Genomic DNA, 27034 nt, shown 5'->3' with positions numbered 1-27034 from the left:
TTTTTTTTTTTTTATTTATGTATTTATTTTACATTAATTTCTTGAATTTCTCTCTACTGTGCCTATATATATATATATATTTGTACCCCTGTTGGCTTAGTTTTAGTTTGTGGGATTATTTATCTATGTATTTTAATTAATTTCTTGCTTTTCTAGCTACTGTCACTTGTATTTGAACCCTGTTATTTATGTTATTTATTTAGTTATTCATGTTATTTATTTATTTATTTATTTGCTAGTTTGTTTGTTTAAAGTGTCTGTTTTATTCATGTATTTTCATTTCTTTATTTTCAAAATTAAGTTTTAGAATTTCAACACAGATGGCTTGATTTAAAAAAAATGTTCTTTTTTTTTATATATATATATATATATATATAATATATATATATATATATATATATATATATATATATATATATATATATATATATATATATATATATATATAAATAATGAACTTGTCACTCACTAGAAAATGCGGTTCCTAATAAATGAGATAAATGAGTTTGGGGGGGAAAAAAAAAGAAAGTGTACTGCAGTATGTGAGCTGGTGTTTGACCTCTGACCTTCAGGATGGAGTTGTCCTGCCGGGTGTTCTTGGTGTCGTATCCCTCCAGCAGACAGCAGCGTGCGGTGGAGCCCGAGCCAGCAAACTCCGCCATGTTCAGATCAGCAAAGCCCAGCTGAGAGGATCACACACACACACACACACACACACATACTGACACTGGCTTTTGTTTATGAGCACAGGATTCCCATCATGCCATGCCAAATGTGAAATATGTGCTGATTATAGTTTGGCAGCGTATAGAGCATATGGTGCACATCAGACTCGTTCCCTCCTGCTCTTTCTCAGCCCCACAGTTTGTTGAAACTTTGCCTTTCAAAACTAATTTGATTGTAAGTTGAACCGAGCTACAGGGGAATACCGGATCCGTCCAAACCGGAATATCACAGTCACCACAAAACGAATCACATTTTCCCAGAATAATCCAGTTCTGGAGGTCTCTTCTGCTCATCAAGGATGCATGGGATTTTATCAAAAATACAGTAAAAATTTGAAATATTATTAGAATTTAAAATAACTGTTTTCTATTTGAATATAGCGTGAGTTGTTAATACATGTTCAAATGTATAGCTGTATTTTCAGCATCATTACTCCAGTCTTCAGTGTCACATGATCTTCAGAAATCATTCTAATATACTGATTTGCTGCTCAAGAAACATTTCTGATTATTATCAATGTTGAAAACAGTTGTGCTGCACGATATTTTTATGGAAACCGGGATACATTTTATTTTTCAGGATTCACAGATTATTAGAAAGTTCAAAAGAACAGCATTTTTTGTATAATTTCTCTTCTGTGTTTGAATTAAACATAAGTTTGGGTTTCTTTTATTTATTCTATTCTGTTTTCTATTACTGATTTAAAATTGTCTACTGTCCCTTATTTTCACCCCATTGGCTTTTTTATTTATTTATTTATCATTTTAAGCTAATTTCTTGCATTACTGTGCCTTGTATATTACTGTGCTTGATTTTAAAAATGTAAATTTTCTGTTTTATTTATTTGTTTATTTATTTATTTATTTTTTACTGTCCCTTATTTTTGCTCCCTGTCTTCATTTTAAAAAATATTAGGTTTCTGTTTTATGTGTATATTTTCATTTTTCTTGTATTTCTGTCATCACGTTTAAAAAAAAAAAGAACAGCATTTATTTAAAATTTAAATCTTTTGCAACATTATAAATGTCTTTACTATTAATTTAATGCATCCTTGCTTTCAGTTTATTTTTTCTGTTCTGTTGTGCAACCATAAGTCTCATGACAATGCAAGTCTAAACTGATCTTTTGTTGAACGGATCACTTTTTCAAGTCAATTAATTTCTAGTCATTTCTAGTCAACTAGAGCAACTTACAGTACATTCATTATTTGCTATTTTGACCCCAGCGAAGCGTCATTCCTGTTGCATGTCTGAGTGCTTGGTAAATGTTTAGTAGACGGCTGCTAGTTAAACATCCTGTTGAGTTATTGTCACATCTCCCCGAGGGTTCATTTCCCTGAACACCTACCGCTGCCAGATGCATTTATTTAAAGAGCCCTTCTCCTGCGGAGCACGAGTATTTTTAGATGGGGGAAATCCAAACTTAGCCCTGCTGCAGGGGAGAATACAAGGAAAAGTTGTTTAACTTGTGAAGAATCAAGTATTCCCGTCTCTGTGCACTATCTAGGGCACTTATGGGTAACGCCGGGTCAGGCCACGAGATTGAATGGTCTTTTAAGCATTGCTTATGTAAGATAAGCATCACATGCCTATGACCATGGCTTCATAATGAGCGTGAAAATCTTGTGACAAGCCAGACAAATGAGTTTACAACATCATATCGAGGCGAGTTAGTGTCTCCTGTACACCATAATACTGTGAAGTTTAATGTTTTGTTGACTGTAGAGTGTCATATGACTCCAATAACACCTTGTAAAGGCTTTTCACATGATGCATTGAACCCTAGCAGCAGCATGAAGGCACCTATAGACTACATTTATTTTATGAGCTTTATGTGATTTTATTGCGTTGCAAGGATGACAAGCGAAAACAAAGCGTTCCCAAAAGCAATGCTTAATTTTGAAATCAAAAGTAGCTCACAAAGGTAATCCACTGACAAATGAAAACATCAGAGAGGCAGTTCCAGTCTTTCATAAATGCAGTTTGCTATTTTATGGCTTGATTTATAATTGGCACGGCTCTTTATAACATATCATGATGGAATAACAAGATGAAAGAGACCAATCCTGTGCACATTCAAAGCTTTATGCATCAAAGTCAAAGGCATATCATGGCATTCAGATCATAATCATCCCTATATTATGCACGCAATATATTTTATGATGCTTGACTTCACCACTAATAAAACCAGTCAAATACACTAGCAAAAAAGTTTGGGGTCAGTAAAATTAAATATATATATTTCTTCTGCTCACCCTGGTTGCATTTATTTGATTAAAAATACATTTAAAACAGTAATACTGTGAAATATTATTGCAATTTCAAATAGCTGTATTCTATGTGAATATATAATATAAAGTAATTTATTTTTTTTATTTTTTGTTTTTTTTTCAGCATCATTACTCCAGTCTTCAGTGTCACATGATCTTCAGAAATCATTCTAATATGATGATTTACTGCTCAATAAACATTTCTGATTATTATCAATGTTGAACACAGATGTGCTGCTGAATATGTTTGTGGAAACTGTGATACATTTCATTTTTCAGGATTCACAGAAAGTAGAAATCTTTTATCACATTATAATGTCACTTTGGATGCATCCTTGTTGTATTAATTTATTTCTTTAAAATATATATATATTATTATTTTATAATAATTACTGGGGGTTAAAACTTTTTTATTTGAAAGAAATTTAAAGAGATTAATGTTCAATTTAAATTGTTCAATTAATATTTGAGCCTTTGAATGAATGTTAGATTGCTCCATTCTATACATAATTGTACAGTAAGGAAAGATGTGACGCTTTCACTCACCTTTGAATATGCTTTTCCTCCTTTGAGTTCCTGTAATGAAAACAGGAAGAGAGTGAAGTTCAGTGACGGGACAGTCATCGATGTTTATCCCAACACACCTTCATGAGCAACACTTCCACCTTTAAGTTCAACTCAAACATAACCTCGCTTCAATGAGACTAAACCTCACCTTCCTGACAGAGACGCGACACACGCAGGGGTCCAGAACGCCGGTGTCGGGGTTGGCGCTCATTTTGCACACAAAGGAGAACCTCTTCCTCCAGCGAACGGCGTTCTGGTGGACCTCTTCTCTGCGGGCGAGAGAACAAAGATCCAGGACTGTTATTTCAGACTGAATGCTGATGATATGTTGATGTTGGGTGTGATATCGACTCTCTGCTAATGTTTCAAGCTGTGGGTCTGTGGGTTTGTGTTGGTCGCTCATGTATTAAAGCGTTTCCAGGCTGTTTGCGACTGGAGAAGATCCTGACCTTCAAAGGCAAGGAACTGGGATCAATCAAACTAAACCGAAGGAGTTTATTTCAATATAAGAGCCATTCTGAAGCGTTTAGTTACAATGTAAAGGATAATCACATTATATGATTGACACAATGCCTGATTCTGTTCCTGCTAGTCGTGCACTGAAACCAGTTTCACAGAATCACTGTAAATGAAAGTTTCCATTTATAGCAAAACAAACCAAAAAACTATAATATTTCAACTGCACGTAAGATGATGAAGACATCACTATCAGGTGAAGTCATTTATATATTAAGTCGTAATATTTAGCTCTCTAGAGTTATGTTTTACCTTTAGAGATCAGATGGATGTTGAATGGCTTTTCTGAGGTATATGTCATGCAACTTATTGCCGTTTTACTTCCGCATCTCCATGTTTTAAACACTAATCGATCAATTATATGAGATTTGGTACAATTTACTGTACAGTATAGTTCAACATGGCTTCTGATGTTCATTCATGTTTATTTCGTGATATAACACGAAGAAGAGATCATGTCGGTAACCAGGGTTTGAAAATTAGTGAGGACTCTGGTCTAGTCAGTGGATTTGGCTATTAAAAGTGGCTTCGGTCATTTTTGGTGCATCACTAGTTCTGAAGACTGCAAACAGATGGGATGGAAACTGCTCAAAAGTCTACATTCACAAACCTGGCGCTTATTTACTATACAAACACACATGCGTCAAGTCAAATATACACACAAACACATTCACACAAACTCATGACCGTCTCTGAGAATGTAAAGAGAAGCGTGAACAAACAGTACTGAATATATTCATGAGCTTCTGACCATCTATATGTCTAATGATATGACTGTGGAAGCAAACCCAATGACAACTTTCAGTTTTTCAGAAGAAACCACTGAGTTGTGTAACAAATGTTACATTAATGAAACAGTAAACAACTGACTAGCAGCAACCAACCACTCAGAACTTCTGAGAAACCTCGCAGGTTTCTGGGAATCCAGGTTTGAGTGGATTTACTCGCAGCTGGAGCAAATAAAACTGTTGAATGCTTTTAAAACATTATGTCATTATGGATTTGGTGGATATAAACACGCACGAGAGATCAGGACCATCTCCATCTACAAAACGTTCTGTTAATGTGGCTTTTCGCCAACAACGGCATCTGTTCCTAATCCTTCTTCACACTCAAACACACACACACACACACACACACACACACACACACTTCATATCGCACTGAGGAGTGGCATTAGTGTGTGACTCAGTTTCATGTTCTCAGCCAAAAATAAAAAAAACTGCATACATGCTTGCTTACACTCACACGTTCATCTAAATGAGGACACACCACACACTCGTTTTATATAAAGCAAATTAACAACAGTTGAACCCAAACCATAACCCTGTGCTCTGTTTGAGACCTCTGAGAGACATGCTTAAAAATGTGTTTTAGGAAACAGAAACAACTTAAACTAGTATAGAAATAACAGAACTAGTCACATTTGTCAAACGTGCATGCCGCTAGCTTCTGATACAGATGGATTAATGTTTTAATAATGCCTGTCAGGTGGGCCTTATGAGGTCAGACACTCTCAACATAACAGAAATAATTTTATAAAATAATTTGAAAAAATGGATATAATTTTATAAAACAAAAAAATATATATTACGTAATAAATGTATACATTTTATATTATAAATAATTAAATTTATATAGATTTAATATTTTTACCAATTGGCATTAAATTGATCAAAAGTGTCAGTAAAGACGTTTATAATGTTACAAAAGATTTCTATTTTACATAAATGCTGTTCTTTTGAACTTTCTATTTATCAATGAATCCTGAAAAATAAAATGCGTCATAGTTTCCACAATCCTATTCAGCAGCACAACTGTTTTCAACATTAATAATAATCAGAAATGTTTGTTGAGCAGAATATCAGCATATTAGAATGATTTCTGAAGATCATGTGACACTGAAGACTGGAGTAATGATGCTGAAAATACAGCTGCAGATCACAGAAATAAATTACATTTTACAATATATTCATGTAGAAAACAGTTATTTTAACCTGTAATAATATTTTTACATTTTTTTTTATCAAATAACTGCAGCTTTGGTGAGCAAAAACATTAAAAGACCCAAACTTTTGAACAGTAGTGCATTTTTATATACGGTCACCAAACATAAAAACCGTCAAATCAATCTGATCGGAATAAAAAAAGATTCACTTTATTCATGAATCATTTCATTTCTCTTTTAAGATATAAACACACACACACAGATTCCGAGAATCCTTAGTATCTGCAGCAATAATATGTAGCAGCATTGAAGCAGCTGATAAACGTGCTGAGGGTCATCAGAGGGTTTAGTATTGTACGTTTCTTCGGTTCCAGCACTTGTTGTTATCAGAGCCGGTCTGGTTCATTCTCTCCCCCCCGACACATTCTTTCCCAGCATTCCAGGGGCCATGGTACTTTGTTCTATCACCGTAGCAACCACAATCACGGTAACACTGACGGAACAAGACAAGAGAAAAGGAGGACTCTCATAATGCAGCGAGAAAGAGAGATAGTTTTGATTTAGGCTTGTAAGAAACCACTCAAATTATCCTGAAAATCCTAAGAAGTATGAAAGATTTGCATGCACTTTCTCTTCAAATATCCAGTATTATAATACTGCTCTGAATTCCAATCCATCGATGCAACATCACATTTTCAAAGCACCAATTGCTACAATAAATACTCCCACAAACAACAACACAACAGGCTTTGTGCGATCTTGCGGTTTCTCCTTTCATGCCCTCGGCTCGACTCTCTCCCACGCCGGCCAAAGGCAAACCCAATCAAGCGCTCCTGAATGCACCAATTGTTGGGAGACTCGGGACAATTTAGAGCATACAAAAGATCCATGAGCGAGATTCATGTGGAATAAATATGCATTAGATGTGAGCCGGCAGTCTAGCAGGGAGAGAAAAATGACAGGCAGGTGGGTGAAACTCTTTATTATCAGTGATAAAGATGAGATGATAAACAATTCAACTTAAACCTTACATAGTTTAAATAACGTGCAATGTTTCTGTAACGTAATTTTTGCAAAAAAATATATATATATATATAATTGTTATAATTGTGTAAAAATACTGTTAAATAAAGTGAAGAATATATTTGTTTTTGATAAAATATAATTGTGTAAAAAAAATTATATTTTATATAAAATAAATTGCATTTTATAAAAAAAAAAAAAGTATATTTTATAAAACAATAAAAAGTTGTTTGTGTGTGTGGATAGATAGATAACAAGTTTCGGGTAGTTTTTTGTAAACAATAATAATTTTCATTTTAGTACACAAAAATTTATTCAGCAAAGTTTGATACATTTTGATTTGAAAATTTTTTGGGGGAAAAATGTATACCATATTAAAGAAATATTAATAAATATAATATAATAATTAATGACACCAGTACACAAGTAAACACAACTATATATATATATATATATATATATATATATATATATATATATATAAAAAGTAGTGCTGTCAAAAAAATAATTGTGATTAAACGCATCCAAAATAAAAGTTTTTGTTTACATATGGAGTGTATACTCATATGTAATGGTTACATATATTACATTCATATAATTGTTCTTATATAAACATGCATGTGTGTGTATTTATATATACATAAATATACACAGTACATGCTCATATATTGTGTAAACAAAAACTTTTATTTTGGATGCAAATAATTGTGATTAATCGTTTAACAGCACTAATATATAGTAAACATATGCATATTTTTTTAAAACTTTTCAAATTTGTGTCAAAACCCAGCCCTAATGCAAACATGTTGTTGTTGTGGTGGTTTTTTTTTGTTGTTGGTGAAGAAGACGATAAGTTTGCTATTTGTGAAACTTGTAAGGCTAAAATAAACCGGGGGGACCACTTGCCATTAATGCTCAAGTAGCATTTTGCTTATACATATGCTGGCAACAATTATTACCCACTTACTGCACACACTTATTATTGCCCCAAGTAGTATTGTTAAACTTATGCATAGGCATCTTTTGTCATTTTACCACTTACTGCAAATAAAATTAGAAAAAGGTAAATTACCCCCCGCCTGTATGTTTTGTTTTCATAAAGTCAATCATTTTCAGTAATTGTGATTACCTACTTCTTGCCAGTCACAGACCCCCCACCTTTTATTTTTTGAGAGTTGTTTAAGTGAGAGAAGATCTCTGATAACTTGCCCCCCCCAACCCAATTGCCATCTTCAGTTCGCACTACATTGTTTTATTTACCGAAAATTAAAATTCAGCTTGAAGGAAAGTACTTTTTGTTTTTATGCTTTCGAGAGTAGTTCTAAGTGAGAGAGATCCTGTAAAGTTGCAAAATTTGTAACGCTATAAGCATTCATCACATTTTACGAAAATAAATTTAGCTTTGAAGAGATCGGCCAGGGACATTTTGTTGCAATCGTGAGAGCATCTCTACTGGTTAGAAAGACTTTGGACTCGAAATCTGCAATACCAAACGCTCACATCCAGATCACACATACAAAAATCAGAAACGGTGGACCTGAATATGCATGTTGCAATGGTGCACACACAGTAAGTGTGATTGTTGTGACTTTTCTCTGAAACCTTAGCGTGCTGAACGCAACCATACAAACACAGAATACAATCGCCTACCGTTTCTGCACGATATGCATGCGATGCAACACACATTAAGCCCATGATTGGAAACCCTGAAAGATGGAAGCGTGCTCCTAACGCTTATGAACCAAAACACAGAATACAAAACCAAAAGAGAGAATGTTCCCATTCCACAGAGGAAACCCTGAAAAAGCATGACAGAATCCTACCAAACACACACAAGATCCCAATGACCACTCAAACTCCCGCAATGAGCCACTCAAACTCAACACTGCACCACTTCCCCAACCACAGAACCATTGGCTTCTGGTGGACTGTTTAGTGTATCGAGTTTGTGATGTGTTTTTTTCATTGATTTAATGAACATAGAGTAAAAGCATTAATTCCTTTACAAAAAGTATTCTGAACGCAGCCGGTGTTTCGTGAAAAAATACGAATTTTGAATATTCGTCGAATTTGAAATAAAATCCACATTTGAATGGAAAAACGTTGCATTTGAATTTTAGGTGTGCATCAGACGTGCACGAGATGTGCACGTCTTTATTTCATTGCAGAGAAGATACTGTTTACGGCAAAACCGAAACCAAGCCGTTCACACAGAACGCATATTTATTGCATTTTCTAGAGGGACATCTATCACAGTTTCACTCGCGTCTCACACCAGGGGGGGGCAGTTTTGTTTAGAGAGACGTGTAAAATTTTTGTGAAGTTCAACTTTTAAAAAACATGTCTCGAGACTTTATGGCAGTTTTTCTGCATCCCACTGCATCTTATGTAAAGTACTCTTTGTGATCAGCTTTCGTCCGTTTGTATTAAACTATACATACATACATACATGATTGTTTTTTTTTTTATTTATTTATTTATGTTTTATTTTTATTTTAAACATTATGCACTTTTTTCAATTTTTTTGTTATTCATAAGTGTCATGTTATTTTATTGCTTTGAATTTGTGTGAATTTGCGTAATATTTTTATTTTTGTCTACGCCTTCTTGTTGTTTTGGAATGGGAAGAAAATTCTTTTTCCCCTTTCTGAAATTAGGTGAAATTAGGGCTGCACGATTATGAATTATTCCCTTGAAATTGTAATTGCGATTATTAATCGACGATATCACATTTTACATTGAATGATGTGTATATACCATTGTTTGATGCAACTGCATGCCATATTTTTTTATGAAAACAAACAAGCTGAAAACACTAACTGAAAAACCTTTAGTGCTTTTCTATAGTATTAAGCCTCAAAATGTCAAGTATACATCGGATTGGTTTCTTTAAAATATAAAAAAAGTTGTAAAAAATATGAATGGTATTATAATTTATACTAAAACTAAAACAATGGAAAGACCCTTAAGATAACATGTAGAAAGAAAAAAAGCATATCTTAAGTGTGCAGAATAACATAAGTGGACTTTGAACGATTAATTGCCGCTTTGAACGATTACGTAATTGTGGCATCCATAATTGTAATCGCGATTAGAAATTCGATTAATTGTGCAGCCCTAACTGAAATTATGCCTTTTTTGATAATATTGATAATATTTAAGTACAAAATTCGATTTTAGTTTTTCAGCAATTTTGACAGCCCTAGTCGCTGCATGATCCTCTTCCGCGTCTGTGTAGCCCTGTTTTTGCAGATGATTCAGTCGAGCAGAAATGTGCTGCGCTCAAACAGGATTCTTATCTCCCATCCGTGTCAGAGTCCAGGCGGCCCGTGTCAGAGCCTGACCGCGCTTGGACAAACATCCCCGGGGCCTGACATCACTGCAGACCTTCCTTTACTATCTGCTGGCGGACACAGAGCTTCTGACCGCATGACATCGCAGGATAAGGGAAGGTGAAACGGACACAGGGTTCGGCTCATTTCAGCGAGGAAGTTTAGTATACTAGTACAGTTTAATATTTCTATATATTTTTTATTTTATAATTTTTCACTAGTATTATTTTTTAAAAAGTAATTATCTTTTTAATATATTTTGCATATGTATTTTTATTTAGTAAGTTTTTTATTATACTTGTATTAATCATATTTTAAATATATTTTTATTTTTTAAACATTTTATTAATTTATTTAATTTTTTAATTATAATTTGTAATTATCTTTTAATGTGTTTATATATAATTTATACATTTTATTTATTATTTTTAGTTTATTTTGTGTTTTTTAATCATTGTAATTGTATTTTAATGCATTTTATATTATAAATATGTGTGTGTGTGTGTGTGTGTGTGTGTGAGTGTGTGTGTGTGTGTGTGTGTGTGTTTGTGTGTGTGTGTGTGTGTGTGTGTGTGTGTGTGTGTTTATATAGAATTTAAAATTGTATTTATTAGTTTATTTAGTTTTGGTAATTATAGTACATCTAGTTAAACTAAACTCAAAACAAGAAAAGTTTTCTTGGCAACTAGCTGAAATAAAATAAGTTTTAGTTTTTTACATTTTTTTTATCAGTTAACATTTAGATTATTTCAAGAGATTTTTTAAATTTAAGTTTAACTATTTCTTTAAATTTTTAATCATCAAATTCAGTTCTGCAAGTGCATGTCTTGATTACTTGCTACTAAATGATTCAAACAAAACTTGAATATCTTTTATAGATTTGTTAGCATGTTAAAAAAAATTGCATCAGACTGGTGAACCTGACTTTTTCAGCAGATTGACAATAAACCTGTAGACAATGGCTCTGAGAAATTAAATCAAGTCAGTCAGTCAAATTGGAACTGGAGATATCAGAAATCTCTTCTTGTTCTTGCATACAATATGCATCAAACTATCCATGCACAGAGGCTAAAACTGGACAAAAGACTAGGATCTGTTCTACAAGATAATGAGCTTTTTGTCTCACAGATACTAAAAAATGCTTTGAATCAACATAAAAATGTGTGAGATTCACAATAGTGTTGTCCAAACTACCCAAAAGAATGTGTTGTTATTAACTGAACATTTTCTAAACAAGACGTCTATAGCTGCCTTGACGAAAAAGCACTGACTGAATGAGATTTATGCATCTGAACACTTAATAACTGTTGTCAGCTATTCATATGACAGATTGTTGATTGAGTGCATCTTTGAAGACTGCAGAAAACTTTCATTTTTGCATACAACATGCATCGAACTATCCATACACAGAGGCTGAAAAGAGACATACATAAAGTTTGCCTCTAAATGAAATACACTGAGTTAAATCAATCAGCTGCACATGACTAACTGACCGTTCTGAACTCTGCGTCAATCAATGAAGGTCACACGTGACTTTTATAAAGCTGGGGTCAAAAGGTCGCAGCACAACTGCAATTAGCCGGCTGACTTTGCATGACTTACAAACGCAGTTGCACAACCGCAAATCTGGACAGAAAGTCCGAGGCTGCATTTAAATGTTTAGTTGGATTTTTTCAATTTTGTGGAGATAGTGAAGTGATGTATGTGAGATGTTGTTGTTGATTTATATATAGTGGATTACATAACGCAAACCCCACAAAGACGTTTACAGTTCGGAGCCGTCAACGACTGACCCTTTGAACCGCCCAGCTGCTCACAGCATTAAAGACACGTCTCTCATTACGAGAGCAAGCAGAATATCCGATCTGAATCATGACAAGTCCGTGTCGTGCTCGTTTGGTGGGTTTATGGCCTTTGAAACATCACTGATAAGTGCAAAACGCAAGCAGATCTTGTGTTTGTGAGGTTTTAACGTTCAAATTTAATTGCAACAGGGGATTTCACTCGCCCCATAGGGACTGAATGCGACCCGAAGCGTCTTATCCCGCTGTTTTGTGATGTCTGGCACTTCTCTGATGTTGCTGCTGGTAAACAGCCGAAGTAATCAGATGAGACAGACTGAAGTCCTGAAAATGTCTGCTCTGTGTGGACACTGAATAATGAGGACAGAGAAAAGCCAGAGAGAAGAAGAGCGTTCCCAAAGCAGAACACACGGAAACACGTCGATATGTGTGCCCTGGATGTGTTATGGTATAGTCTTATCGTCCAGTATTGTCTCGGTCAGGAAGAGACAGCTGCTCACGGTCAACAGTTTCCATAAAATCTGCTTACACAGATTCACAAGTCAGCAGTTATGAACCTGCAAGTCTGAGACAAAACACACTGCAAATTTGACAGTCGGCACAACCGTTCATATCTGATGGTCAGTGAAAAACAAGGATCTCTTCTATAAGTGAGTCATAATGAGCTTTATGGGTCACAGATACTAAGAAATGTACGGAAGCTTGTTTAAATCAATTCAGACCTTTCTCAACAACTCTCACAATTTTTACTGTTTTTCTATAATCTGAGTTTACATCTCACAATTTTACTTTTTCCTGGATTTTTTGTTTACAACTTACAATTTTTATGGTTTGTCTCTGAATTCTGAGTTTATATCTCACAATTTTGACGTTTTTCTTTGATTTTGGGTTTAGGTAACATCTCAGTTTTAACTGTTTTTTTTTTTATTTCTAATGTTTTATCTCACAATTTTTTTTTTTTTTCTGGATTTTTTTTGTTTACGAGTTACAATTTTTATGGTTTTTCTCTGAATTCTGAGTTTGTATCTCGCAATTTTGACATTTTTCCTCGATTTTGGGTTTAGGCAACATCTCAAAATTTTTACTGTTTTTCTTTGAATTTTAACGTTTTATCTCACAATTTTGATATTTTCCTGGATTTTTGGTTTACGACTTACAATTTTTATGTTTTTTTCCTGAATTCTGAGTTATTTAGAGTATTATTTAATTTAAAAAAGGGGGTTAAACACTTTAAAGGGATTGTCCACCCCCCAAAATTGAATGATGTCATCATTTACTCAAACCTGAATGACTTACTTTCTTTTGTGCAACATAAAAAAAGGTATTTTGAAGACTGTCGGTAACAAAGCTGTTTTGGTTACCAACGACTTCCATTGCATTGATGAAATGTTTCTCAAATTATCTTCTTTTATGTTGAATAGTTTATGTTAGGCCCTTGTAGCCTAAACGTGTAATACATTTTATGTTGAATCAAATAAATATTTCTTTCTTTTTGGGGTATTTTCACAGCCAAATGTAGTTTGTGATTAATTAGATTAGATTATATAACTTCATTTTCAATAGAATGGATAAACAAAAGTGCTTTCCTTGACCTCTTTATTAAATTGTTTTTTCAGTATGCTCTGTACATGGTCCTTGAGATGCCCTTTGATTTCACAGCTGTAACTTGTTGTTTAAAAAGATAATTGTGACCTAATTCAATTTGATTATATATTAATATTTGCTTTTCCTTATTTGCCAGTTTGATTTTCCTCTAATACTGAAATGGTGGTGCCGCATTCTCTTGGAAAATGTTGCTCTTGAAAGGTAACTTTTTCTCGCTTATGTTTTATTCTGTCCAGCAGACTACAAATTACCATAATTTTTTTCACAGGAAACATGTCCTCACAGTGTGCAATTGCTGGAAGAGCAGGAGACTGAAATCTGCAGCAGGGTATGTTTTTTATATCTCAAAGAGGCGCACAAAAACCATCAAAACTTGTTAAATCCTGACTAAAGCTCATGACTTTTTAGTATTATGTGTTACTGAATGCACAGTATTATTGAAGGTATTTCCAACACTTCATTCCATTTGTTTGTACACCTCATTCAGGAGCCAAGGATAAAAAAGACCTGCACACTGCAGTTGGATGGCTGCAGAAAAACCTCTATGTCTTAAGAGGTTTGGTGAAAGAGCTGAGGTTCCTCCAACTGACAGAGGAAGACCAGAAGAAAGCTCTTCTCGCAATTTTGATATTTTTCCTGGATTTTGGGTTTAGGCAACATCTCAATTTTTACTGATTTACTTTGAATTCTAACGTTAACTTACATAATTTAGATTTATTTCCTGGATTTTGTGATTACATCTTACAATTTTTACATTTCTGCCACAGAATAAAAATAGTAAAGGTTACGAGCATTTTTTCTTCTTACCATTTTTTTTTCTTTTCGAGAACTGAATTTTTGCCTGGGCGGAAACAAGCTTCCATAGTATTATGCATTATTTTGAATCTATATTAAAACATGTTTGATCCACAATACTGTTGTACAAATTAGTTTAAATATAATTCAAAATTGAGGAAAGCTGCTTACTTATGTTTTTTTTTTTTATAATTATTTATTTATTTATTTTAGTGCCAGCATCTGGGGTGAATCAGTTCATTAAGAGTAATTCAAACTCATATATTAATTATGTGGTGAAGAAAAAAAAGAGTTTTGTGTTTTGTTGTTATTTGATGTTTTTTTTATAAAGGGGGTGTATATATATATTTTAAATTGTAATAATATTTCAGTGCTTTTACTGTATTTTTGATCAAACAAATACAGCCTTGGTGAGCAGAGAAGACTTTTTTTCAAAAACATTTAAAAAAATTAATTCAAGTGCCAAAGCCAATGCACGAGTACTGTAAAATCTTTCACTTTTCTGAAGAACATATTTACGGATGAATTAAAACATTGCAGCATGTCTAATTTAATTTGAAGGGGAATATCTGCATTATTCATCTTGACTTTATTCATCAGAATGGTTAATCTTTGAAGCGCTGTGATCACGAGTACCTGTAACAGAAGCAGCTCGTATTTCTGACCCTGTGATTAAACTGAACTACAGCCTGTCAGGAGAAAAACACGCAGGTTTCACAAGTTAGAGGAAAACTGTACATGTGGCAAAAGGCGGTGCATGGGGCGATCCACACACCCAGTGGTTTGTTGCTTTTTATGGTTAACCTTTCAAGAAAAAAGCGGCACAGCAGACCTGCTCTAAAACTACAGATAGTTATGCTGCTTTTTAGAAAAGACGTCCAAAAAAATCATCATCTAAAAGACTAAAAACTAAAGCTGCACTAAGTAAAAAGTTTTCAACCTATTACAATGAATAGCACTACTTACAAAACTTTAAGCCTGCAAGCAGAGTAAAGCAATTCATCATTAACCAAAACATGTTGGTTGCATGAACTGAAAATTAACTTCAATCCAAAAACTTTTTTTTGTTTTGTTGTTGTTGCATGCAAAAAAGTCATACGGACCAATTTCATGTTGCTTTTTATGGAAAGAACCAAAAAAGCATCCATGCAACATGCACAGCCACATTACCTTGAATATGATAAATTCTGTAGTAAACAGAGTAAATTCTTCTTGTAAATCATGAATCAAACCTAAGGCGTGTGGCTGGACACTTTTAGCGCAGAGCCTGATGATCCCGAATGACAGTAAATACAAACTGAGAGGTTTTGGTTACATAACTGGGAAGAATCTGCTTTAAATATCAGCCGTTTCAGTGTTGTGGTCAATGTACAAAATTAGTAAACCTTCTAAATCCATCGCTCACACAGGCGTATGAGGAACGAGATGCTTTTAATTTAACTGCAGGCCAAACCCTCCTAATTATAAGGCTGCTTAACGAAGATTCGGCCCACCCAACTTCCTATAAGAAACTACAACTCATGGATTGGAAAATACTACATTTCTATAAATAACAATCTGCATTTGTGTGTCAGGTAAGTATTTCGATAAAATTTATAGCTGTTAAAAAATAGGTCCAACACTATTTAAAGGGGTCGCAGCTCTTTGAATCACACTTGATACTGTTGTGGAAATACATTCTGAAGGAATGCATCATAGAAGCTCATCTCAAGCTCACAGATATTTATTTGTAGCTCTCATTTAAACTTTAGCATCAAAAATGGCTTTGTTCAGAAATCAATGATTTACTCCAAAATGTTTACAGAAGTGCACACATTGGCATTTTTTATTGTATGAATGCTGTTTATGGTTATGAATTGTTATATTGGTGCAAATGAATGAAAATGATTAACTACAATTGTGTCTGTTTAGTGGAAAAAAAAAAGTGTAGATAACCTTCCTTGATTTTTTTTTTAATTTTGTATTTAACATTTAATCATATCACAAGCATGACTGTCTTGGCAGAACATAAAAAGCAACACAAAGGTGTTTTTGTGTGTGTGTGTGTGTGTTTTGTGTGTGTGTGTGTGCTGCATGCCAGAATCTACCATTACTTTAAATAAATTTTTAGTTCATTTTTAGTTTATGCAACTGACAGTTTTTTAAGTTGCACAGAGATGAAATCCTAATATGTGACTCTGGAGCACAAAGCAGTGTTAAGTCTCTGGGGTATATTTGTAGCAATATCCAAAAATACATTGTATGGGTCAAAATTATAGATTTTTCTCTTTGATGCCTGAAAATCATTAGTATATTTTAAGTAAAGATCATCTTCATGAAGATATTTTGTAAGTTTCCTACTGTAATATATAAAAACTTCATTTTTGATTAGTACAGATGCAGTGCTTAATAAGGTCATTTGGACAACTTTAAAGATGATTTTCTCAATATTTAGATTTTTCTGCACCCTCAGATTCACCAGGATCTCATCCAAAATACTGTCCGATCTAACGAACACTCACACATCAAGCTTATTTATTCAGCTTTCGGATGATGTATAAATCTCAATTTTGAAAAACTGACACTTAAGACTGGTTTTGTGGTCAAGGGTCACATATATATGCATAAAATAAAACGGCCACTTTTGACTAGTAACTTTGACAGTTTGAATAAATGCTGAAAAAATAACTAAAAACAGTAAAATACCTAAAAATAAATCAATGGAAGTAAATCAGGGAATGTTTTCTACCCTTTTTTCACTACATGGATTGTAGTTGGTATTTTAGTTTAATTTTTTTCAATATAACAATTCATAGCCATAAACAGCATTCTTTACCTCCATATATTGCTACTAAAAAAAATGTATTGATGAAAAATGCTATGCAGGCACTTATTCTGGAGTAAATCATTGAGTTCTGAATTGATTTACTGAAACTGATGTGAAATGAATTATATGAATAATTATACTAGTCAAATCACCCAGCAATAAAATTGCGTCAAACGTCTAATTTATTGCTGTGTCTGTGAGGGTGATGGCCTCGGTTCCTCCTGGTTCTTGTCATCTGTCTGAAACCGTGTGAAAAACCAACAACACCACATTTAACACCAAACATCCTGCAAAACAAAAGCAAACTTTCCGTTTCCCAAAATGCATTTCAACAATATCCTGCAATCCCTCAAAATCTAGATAAGCAAACAGCAGGATGATAAACCCAACAGGCGCAAAGAGAGTGAGACAAACTACAGTCTGATCTGTGAACTTCCTCTCACTCACGTCCACGGAAGAGTCTCTGTCTGTCTACTTCCTCCTGAAAACCAACAGGACTCCACTGAAACAAAAGCGGTTTATGTGCTGAGGGAGGTGGTGTGTGGTGTGTGTGTGTTGTGGTGTGTGTGTGTGTGTGTGTGTGTGTGTGTGTGTGCTTCTGAAGGGTGGGAGACAGGAGAAACGTGTTGTGACTTGAATGAGAATGATTAGAAAAGAAATAAATGAGACTTTTAGAGCTTGTGGTACCCTGGCACTGGTTCTCTCATAAGCCTCTTACAGCTAGAAACAGATCTGTCAACATTCAAATCCAAAATTTAAAGGAATACACGTTAACCCCCAACATTGACCATTTGCTCCCTCTCAGGTCAGTCAAGATGAATAGAAGTTTGAGTTTGTTTTGCTTCAATCAGATTTGGAGAAATGTAGCATTGCATCAGTGTCTCAGCAATGGGTGCTCTGCAGTGATGGGTGTGCCGTCAGAATGAATGATGCGTCCAACAGCTTGATAAAAACATCCACAATAATCCCACAGCACTCCAGTCCATCAGCTAACATCTGGAGAAGCAGGGCTGGGCGTATATATCGCGATAATCGCATGTGTTTGTCACACGCGCAGTAAAGTAGATTCACTGACAAAGCTACGCAATATCGCAGTTCATTATCGAAGGCAGTGATCTACGACTCTGTATATTAATGCCGCTCCATTTTGAAAGCGGTGATGGTGCTTTAGCGGTAATCAGGGAACGGCTTTACTGATCGAAATGCGCGTGACAAAACACACTCGATATATCGCCCAGCTCTATGGAGAAGACAAATGCTGTGTGTTTGTAAGAAACTAATCCATCATTAAGAGGTTTTAAACTGTAAACTGTGGCTTCCGGCTAAAATATGACCAATAAAGTCCATCTCCTGTTGTCTCTCACTTCAAAATCCACCCACATATTTGTTTAGAGCTGTTTTGGACTTTAGGCTTGTAAACATTGTTTGATCTGTGCAGTCTTGATGGATTTGTTTAATCTTTTGTCTTCTCCAGATGTTACCTGATGGACTGGAGTGGTGTGGATTATTTTTGGTGTTTTTATCACAGGGGTGCAAACACATGTATGGTCAAAAAAGAGAGAGGTAAATCGAAAGCCCACCGCCCAGGCAAATATCCAGATACTACATTGCCACCAATATTATTATATTAATATATTGCTATATAATACTAAATAAGATATGTTTTAATATTAGGGCTGGGAATCGATGATTAAAAAAAATTAAACTAATTAACGTTGCACACATTGCTGTCATTAATTGCATTTCCTCCAAGCTTGTAATCATCAATAATTAAACTTAGAAATCACCGGAAAAAAAAAAAGAAAGAATCAGAAAATAGCCTATATAGATAAAATAATATTTAAAACATCAATATATTTTGATCAATGTATTAATCTTTTTCAAAGAATCAATCAAAATAATCAATTTAAGATTTTTTTTATTTACAAATTTTTTTTTACTAATTATAAGACTAAAAATAACTAATAGTCCCTAAAAAAAAGCTATTATTTCCAGAGCATGTGATCAGAGCAGGTCAATTTTAAGGAATAGTTCACCCCAAAAATAAAAATTCTGCCATCATTTACTATTCCTCAAGTTGTTCCAAAACCTTTATGACTTTTTCTTTCTTCTGCTGAACACAAAAGAAGATTATTTTGAAGAAAGTCGGTGAACCAAACGATGATGGAACCCATTATTGACTTCCATAGTAGGCAAAAAAAAAAATACTATGGAAGTCATGGGGACCAGCAAAACTGTTTAATTACCAACCTTCTTTAAAATACCTTTTTTTGTGTTTAGCAGAAGAAAGGAAATAATTACAGGTTTGGAACAACTTTGAGTGGAGAGAAAAATGACGGAATTTTCATTTTGGGTGAACTATTCCTTGAACATTGTTGCCCAGCATGACGGCTATACCAGCTCAAGCAAACAGAAGTCTACAGAGAAATGTCACCTTATTTGAGCAGACTTTGCTTTTCCAGTGCTTGATCGGTACATGGATTGGAGCTTTTGGGCCGTGAAAGCGACAGAGCAGAACGCGCAGCGCAAACACGGAGTCGGACATTGAGCAGAGAGCGCTGCTGCGCGCTCGACACAAACACACAAACCACACACACACACACACACACACACACACACGGAACAGAGAGTGCGGCGGCGTGCACGGCGCACACGGCAAAAAAAAAGACCCCGCTCATGAAAGCTGCGCGAGAATGAAACCCGATCCACATTATTTTCGGCTTTTCAATAGCAGCCGCAACAGGAAATCATTTAAACTGAGGCAAAAAAAGTGCTGCGTTTAAATGCGTTTTTTTTTTTAAAAGCGTTAAACATTTCAAATTAATCGCAAAGAGCTTAACGCGTTAATTCCCCCAGCCCTAATTTAAATATTAATAAAACATCCTAACTATCAGCATTGGCTTGTTCTACCTCTTTTACTGACGGCTTAACAAAATGACACAGGTAAACGTTAGCACCACACACCACTTATTTTGCACTCGCACAAATTAGCAGTAACTTACTCCTGAATATATTTTTAGGTTACCGTATATATCGACGGATTAACATTTTTCACGAGCACATGCGACCAAAATGGTTGTAATTTCGAGCCTAACACTTTTTTCTATGTAGCTACAGTAATCCATAATTTGATCTGCTAGCTAGCACTAACGTTAGGTCTTTAACATGTGAACTTGAGAGTAGCTAAATCGTATTGATAGCAGGTTCACACAGAACACACAACATATTACCTCGGCCTAGTTAAAATGTGTAATAAATTACATGACTAGTAGATTTAATAACATTTAATAAACCAAAAATATCCTTACGTCCAGTCATTGATGATCTCACCAGTTTTCCAGTAAAAACGGGAAGGCGCGGCAGCCGAAACTCGGGTCTCAGGGAGAAATAATGCTGCAGTGGCAGATATACCGCAGCGAGAAGAAACATAGTGGTTCACACCAGCGCGCATACCGGTGCTGTTTTGGCGCGCAGTGTTCTGATTTGCTCATTTACTTTGTTTGGTGGAGGCAATCCTGAATTACTGATGGTGAAATTATAATCCGACACTCTCAGACTCCCAGACACCCCCCCCCCCCCCCCGGAACGGAAAAAAAAAATATTCGGATCTAGCACGAGCACGATTCACACAAGTCACCCCGACGGCCGTGAAAAAAACGAGGAGAGAGCCGCCGCAAAAAGCGCGCTGTTTGCACCCCTGTTATCAGGCTGTTTGGACTCTCATTCTGACGGCACCCATTCACTGCAGAGCATCCACTGCTGAGACACTGATGCAAAGCTACAATTTCTCCAAATCTGATGAAGAAACAACTCATCTACATCTAGAATGACCCGAGGGTGAGCACATTTCAGCATTTTTCTTTTCTTTTCTTTTTTTTTACTATTCCTTTAAATGCAAATGATTTATCAGAGCATGTTATTGCAAAGAATAGCACAACACTAGACTCCTGCAGTGAAACACCGGGATGCACGGATGACTAAAAAAAACTGCTGTATGAAACACTAACAACAGGATGCGCCGAGGACAGCGAGTCCTTCCTGTATTCTCAGGACTGTAATGAGACACAGAGGAGAAAAGGACACAGCCTGGAAACAACAGCTGAGCAGTAAATCACACAGTAAATAACGACTATGGCATAGTTTACGGACTGAATTTAACTTTACTATGATTATAGGAAACCTAAACTCAGTGGTTTGTGTATGTAAGAGTTGTTTGAAAGACTACAGCATTGAGTCATGAGTAAAACTAAAGACAACGATAAAAATGCAATATCTAGATTACACACACAAATCCGATGGAGCTCTTAAAACACACTCTATTAATGGATGAAGTGAAACATATAGACAGCAGTATCAGACTACAAAAACAAAGTACAACAATTCAACAGACACTGCATCTGGAAATGATCTTCACTTCCCTCTGATCACATTATCAGACTCAGCACATCCTCATGCAACGTCTCAAAAAACTGAGAAGAGATACATAATAGCAATCACAACACTCTAGAAGTGTTACTTCAGAAACCAAATCAATGGTCAGAAGAACCTGAGATGTAATAAAAAGTGTTTTTAATCTTCTAGAAACAAATACTCAAAATCCCACAGCCAAAATTTTTTTTATAAATGCTTCTTGCCAATTAAGATGGCAGAGTTATTACAGTAAACAACAAATAAATAATTGTATAACTTGAAATTAAATAAACATTAGCTGATATATTTTTTTTATTTTACTATTTTAGCTAGTTTTCCAATGCAACATTTCTCAATTTCATTTAGGTTTAACTTGGACGTACACAAAAAAAGCTAAAACTAAAATGTAAAAAATCAGAGAATCCATAGACATAAAAAATAATATATATATATCTAAGATATATATATATATATATATATATATATATATAGATATATATATATATATATATATATATAATTCTACGTATAAAAAAAAAAAACTAATAAAAGACAAAAACAAAACAGAAAATACCAAAACGTTACCTATTAAAATGAAAACAGAAAATATATAAATATATAGTATTTTTAAAAAATTGATTAAAAATTTTAAATTTTCTGCAGAATTTAAAGAAACATTATTCGTTTAAAAAATGCAGAGGTAGTAGCATCATTTTAAGACAAGAACCATATTATTTTTTTTATCATATACCTTATAAAAGCACTGTGGTGGTACCGTGGTGCAGTGATAGCAATACAATGCATCAGATTGCAATACTTTAGTACAGTACAAAAATTAATATACCATGGTTTTACATTAAAAAGTACTCTTCAGATGCAGGTTTAATACTTTGGAGCAGCATGTAAACACCATGATGCATGACTACAGTATTACTATCTGACACTATCCAGTGAGAGCATCCAGAACTACATAAACAAACATAAAGCGTGCACTGATGATGATGATGATGAAGATGAGGTGTTTACCTGGATGATGAAGCGGTGAAATCTCCTCCATCCAGCAGTCTGATCTTACAGAACAAAACCCCGTTGACAAACGGCACAGCTGTCAGCTCCTCCAGAGTTACGAGAGTCTGAAACTTGAACTTCTTCTTCTTGACGAGAAACGCCATGAGCTCGAGCTCGAGATGGTTTTGATCGTCAGTGAAGTCTAGAGTTTGAACCGAGCGCTTTTTAACGGTTTATTCTGTCTGAAGCTCTCTCTGCGGATCATGTTTTCATCGATCATCTGTGAGGGGAGGGAAAACACACATCACAACTAACGTGAGAACATGTAAACAGTAACACGTCATCAAATCGGTAAGAATATTCACCGAGTTGACTATATGAATCGTTGTGTTTAGCAAAAAAAAGCGTTTGTAAATTCCTGTCAGGTTTGTTCGGTTCACGCACCCGTCGGATTTTCTCACCGATCCTCGCGCAGCGTAATAAACTCTCCAGCTCTGACACATTCGCAGCATTAACACTAATCGAGAGACACAGTCGTGTCCCAAGTGTTTCTGTCTCCTGTGTTTGGATGAGATGAGATTCTGTCCGCGGATCAGTTTGTTTGGATTACTATACAGGGATTATGAAGCTCCGCCCCCTTTCTCTCTCTCTCACACACACACAAACACAAACACACTGATCTCCGGTCAGTGATTATTTTAATATTGCCATTGATAAAAGCTTTAAATATAATTTATAAGAGTTGTATTGTTCTCCAAATGTAATTATATATATATATATACACACACTACCGTTCGAAAGTTTGGGGTCATTAAGACTTTTAATGTTTTTTTTAAAAAGTATTTTATTTCCATCAGGCCTGCATTTATTTGATCAAAAATACAGAAAAAAAAACAGTAATCTACCAAAATGTTATTACAATATGAAATAATGTTTTCTATTTTAATATCCTTTAAAATATCATTTATTTCTGTGATGCAAAACTGAATTTAAATCATCATTACTCCAGTATAAAGTGTCACGTGATCCTTCAGAAATCATTCTAATATGCTGATTTATTATTAGAATTATCAATGTTGGCAACAGTTGTACTGACAGATATTTTTTTGGAAACTGCAATACTTTTTTCAGGATTCTTTGATGAATAAAAAGTTAAAAAGAACAGCATTTATTCAAAATAGAAATCTTTTCTAATAATATAAATCTTTTCTATCACTTCTTATCAATTTAACACATCCATGCTAAATGAAAGTTTTAATTTCTTTAAAAAAAAGAAGGAATAAAAATTTACTGACCCCCAAACTTTTGAATGGTAGGTGTATATTGTTAGAAAATATTTTCTTTTTAAGTTTTTATTCATCAAGAATCCCGAAATAAAAAAGTATTACAGGTTCCAAAAAAATATTAAGCAGCACAACAGTTTCCATCACTGATAATAAAATCAGCATATTAGAATGATTTCTGAAGATTCATGTGACGCTGGATTAATGAGGCTGGAAAAAACAGCTTTGCATCACAGCAATAAATTAGATTTTGATGTATATTAACATAAAAAAAACATTATTTTACATCATAATAATATTTCACAATATTATATTTTTTTCCTGTATTTTTAATCATATAAATGCAGCCTTGATGAGCAGAAGAAACTCCTGTAAGAAACATTCAAAACCGTTCTGATCCCAAACTTTTGACCGGTAGTGTATATATATATATATATATAGAGAGAGAGAGAGAGAGAGAGAGAGAGAGTGAGAGAGGGAGAGAGGGGCTATATAGTGTTCAAAAACAGAAACCCCCCTGCTCTCCCCCTTCTCAGTGAGTCATTGAAGTTCTTAGGAACTACCATCTCTCAGGACCTGAAGTGGGACATTCACATTGATCATTGTGAAAGAGGCCCGGCAAATCAGATTTAAGACGGCTGCAGTGGACTGTTAAGACTCCAGAGTGAAGAAACGGGCAGGTAACATCATCACAGACCCCTCTCACAAAAACCTGTGTGCACTTCTCCCTTCAGGCAGACACTACAGATCTCTGCGCACTAGAACATCTAGACATAACAACAGTTTTTCCTCCATGCCATCTCCAGCTTAAACAGATAACACATGAATCATCACCTGTGTTCTGTAATTCATTCTCCATCTTTAATTATTGCCTCGTTCTCAAGTATTATGTAAATACATATGCATATGTCTGTTTTTATACAGCTGTATATAGAGTAAATATATATATGTACAAAAGTTTTTATGTTTTATAAAGAATCCTCTTCTGCTCACCAAGCCTGCATTTATTTGATCTAAAATACAGCAAAAGCAGTTATATTGTGAAATGTTTTTACTATTTAAAATAACTGCCTTCTATTTGAATATGTGTTAAAATTTAATTTATTTCTGTGATGTGCAGCTGTATTTTCAGCATCATTACTCCAGTCTTCAGTGTCACATGATCTTCAGAAATCATTCTAATATGATGATTTGCTGCACAAGAAACATTATTATTATTATTTTTTTTTTTTTTTTTTTTCATTTTTATTTTATTTATTTAAATTTTTTTTATTGTTTTTTTGATGAATAGAAAGATCCAAAGATCAGCATTTATCTGAAATAAAAAGTTTTGTAATATACACTATACCATTCAAAAGCTTGGAGTCAGTATAATATTTTTTAATTTTTTTGGAAGGAAATTATAGAAATTAATACTTTTATTTAGCAAGGATGCTTTAAATTGATCAAAAGTGATGATGTTACAAAATATTTTTATTTCAGATAAAAGCTGTTCTTCTGAACTTTCATTAAAGAATCCTGAAAAAAAAAACTATGCTCAGCTGTTTTCAACATTATAATAATAATAATAAATGTTTTTTGAGCAGCAAATCAGAATATTATAATGATTTCTAAAGGATCGTGTGACTTCAGTGATGATGCTAAAAATTCAGCTTTGAAATCACAACAATAAATTACATTTTAAAATATATTCAAAAATAAACGTTATTTTAAATAGTCAAAATATTACTGGTTTTGCTGTACTTTGGATCAAATAAATGCAGGCTAGTTGAGCAGAACATTAAAAAACTTACTGTTCAAAAACTTTTGACTGGTAGTGTATATATTTGACATTTTAGTCATTTAGCAGATGCTTTTATCCAAAGCGACTTACAAATGATGACAACGGAAGCAATCAAAATCAACAAAAGAGCAATATATACAAGTGCTATAACAAGTCTCAGTCTAAAGCTACACATAGTATATATAGTCTTAATCATTTACTTATATATTTAAAAAATTACTTATATATTAAACATTTTTATTGGCTATTTTATTATTAAAAGTACTTGAACATACGAGTACACTGATATTAAAATACTTTAGTATTTTTAAAGTGAACAGAAAAATACATATAACCAAGAAATCAAGGGAAAAAGCTGATTTCTCCGTCAAAAGTGTAAGTATGGAGTCCCTCAGATGAAATATGGCGCACTTTGTCTCCCTCTCCTGAAAAAGTCACCTACATGCAAGCTGTGTAAAAAGCTACTAGGTGACACTAAAAATTAAAGGGAAATTATGTTATATTGTTTAATTAAGGTAGGGACACTGTATCAAAACTCCTAATCGATTAAAAATGAAAGTAACAACATATAATGAAAGTAAAAACATAACTGTAAATTCTTTAAAGAGGATTTTTACATATTTTAAAGAGTGAAATTCAACACACTTCCAGCACTTTTGTTTCCAGCAGCAGCAGTCTGTGGGGAAGGGAAGCTGTTTATAATAAACTATATCTATAAATTTACTTAGTAAAATCATTATTGATTTTCATGATGATTCATTATTGAAATGAAACTCATTTTTTTTCTCCATTCTGTCACTGATGGAGTTTTGGTTCCTTGCCGCTGTCGCCTCTGGCTTGCTTAGTTGGGGACACTTCATTTACAGCGATATCATTGATTTGATTGCAAATTATTGCACAGATACTATTTAAACTGAACTGAGCTGCATGATGACATCACTGAATTCAATGATGAACTGCCTTTAACTGTCATTTTGCATTATTGACACACTGCTTTCCTAATTGATGTTGTTCAGTTGCTTTGACGCAATCTTTTTTGTTTAAAGCGCTATATAAATAAAGATGACTTGACTTGACTTATTGGCCAAATGCTGCAACGTCCTGCCTTTTTAAGAGCACAAAAATGGCTCAGAAGTGAACTATAGCAGAATAAACCATTTT

The 27034-nt window shown here is 34.2% G+C and overlaps 1 protein-coding gene and 1 long non-coding RNA gene across 3 annotated transcripts in view; one reads left to right on the top strand and one right to left on the bottom strand.

Annotated features, from left to right (window-relative positions):
* The window catches only part of LOC109061461 (protein FAM102A-like), a 35868-nt gene extending 12437 nt beyond the window's left edge, over positions 1 to 23431 (bottom strand). The window contains exons 1-5 of the mRNA XM_042729233.1: positions 23252 to 23431; positions 22826 to 23087; positions 3711 to 3831; positions 3542 to 3571; positions 567 to 683 (exon numbers count right to left, since the gene is read on the bottom strand). Of these exons, the coding sequence (XP_042585167.1) occupies positions 567 to 683; positions 3542 to 3571; positions 3711 to 3831; positions 22826 to 22971 (414 nt within the window). The 5' untranslated portion in view covers positions 22972 to 23087; positions 23252 to 23431. The remainder of the gene's footprint in view (positions 1 to 566; positions 684 to 3541; positions 3572 to 3710; positions 3832 to 22825; positions 23088 to 23251) is intronic.
* Positions 6541 to 14574, top strand: LOC122138210. Of its 2 annotated transcripts, none has more exons than XR_006155383.1 (5): positions 6541 to 6992; positions 10365 to 10501; positions 13925 to 13989; positions 14057 to 14116; positions 14276 to 14574. It is a non-coding gene; the product is annotated as an uncharacterized LOC122138210 (long non-coding RNA). The 2 variants fall into 2 exon arrangements; XR_006155382.1 differs by having other exon boundaries at positions 10288 to 10501.
* Positions 23432 to 27034: the final 3603 nt, after the last annotated feature.

Source organism: Cyprinus carpio, chromosome B8 (assembly GCF_018340385.1).
Source record: "Cyprinus carpio isolate SPL01 chromosome B8, ASM1834038v1, whole genome shotgun sequence".
Lineage (NCBI taxonomy): Eukaryota > Metazoa > Chordata > Actinopteri > Cypriniformes > Cyprinidae > Cyprinus > Cyprinus carpio.
This window is presented reverse-complemented; position numbering and strand designations above follow the sequence as displayed.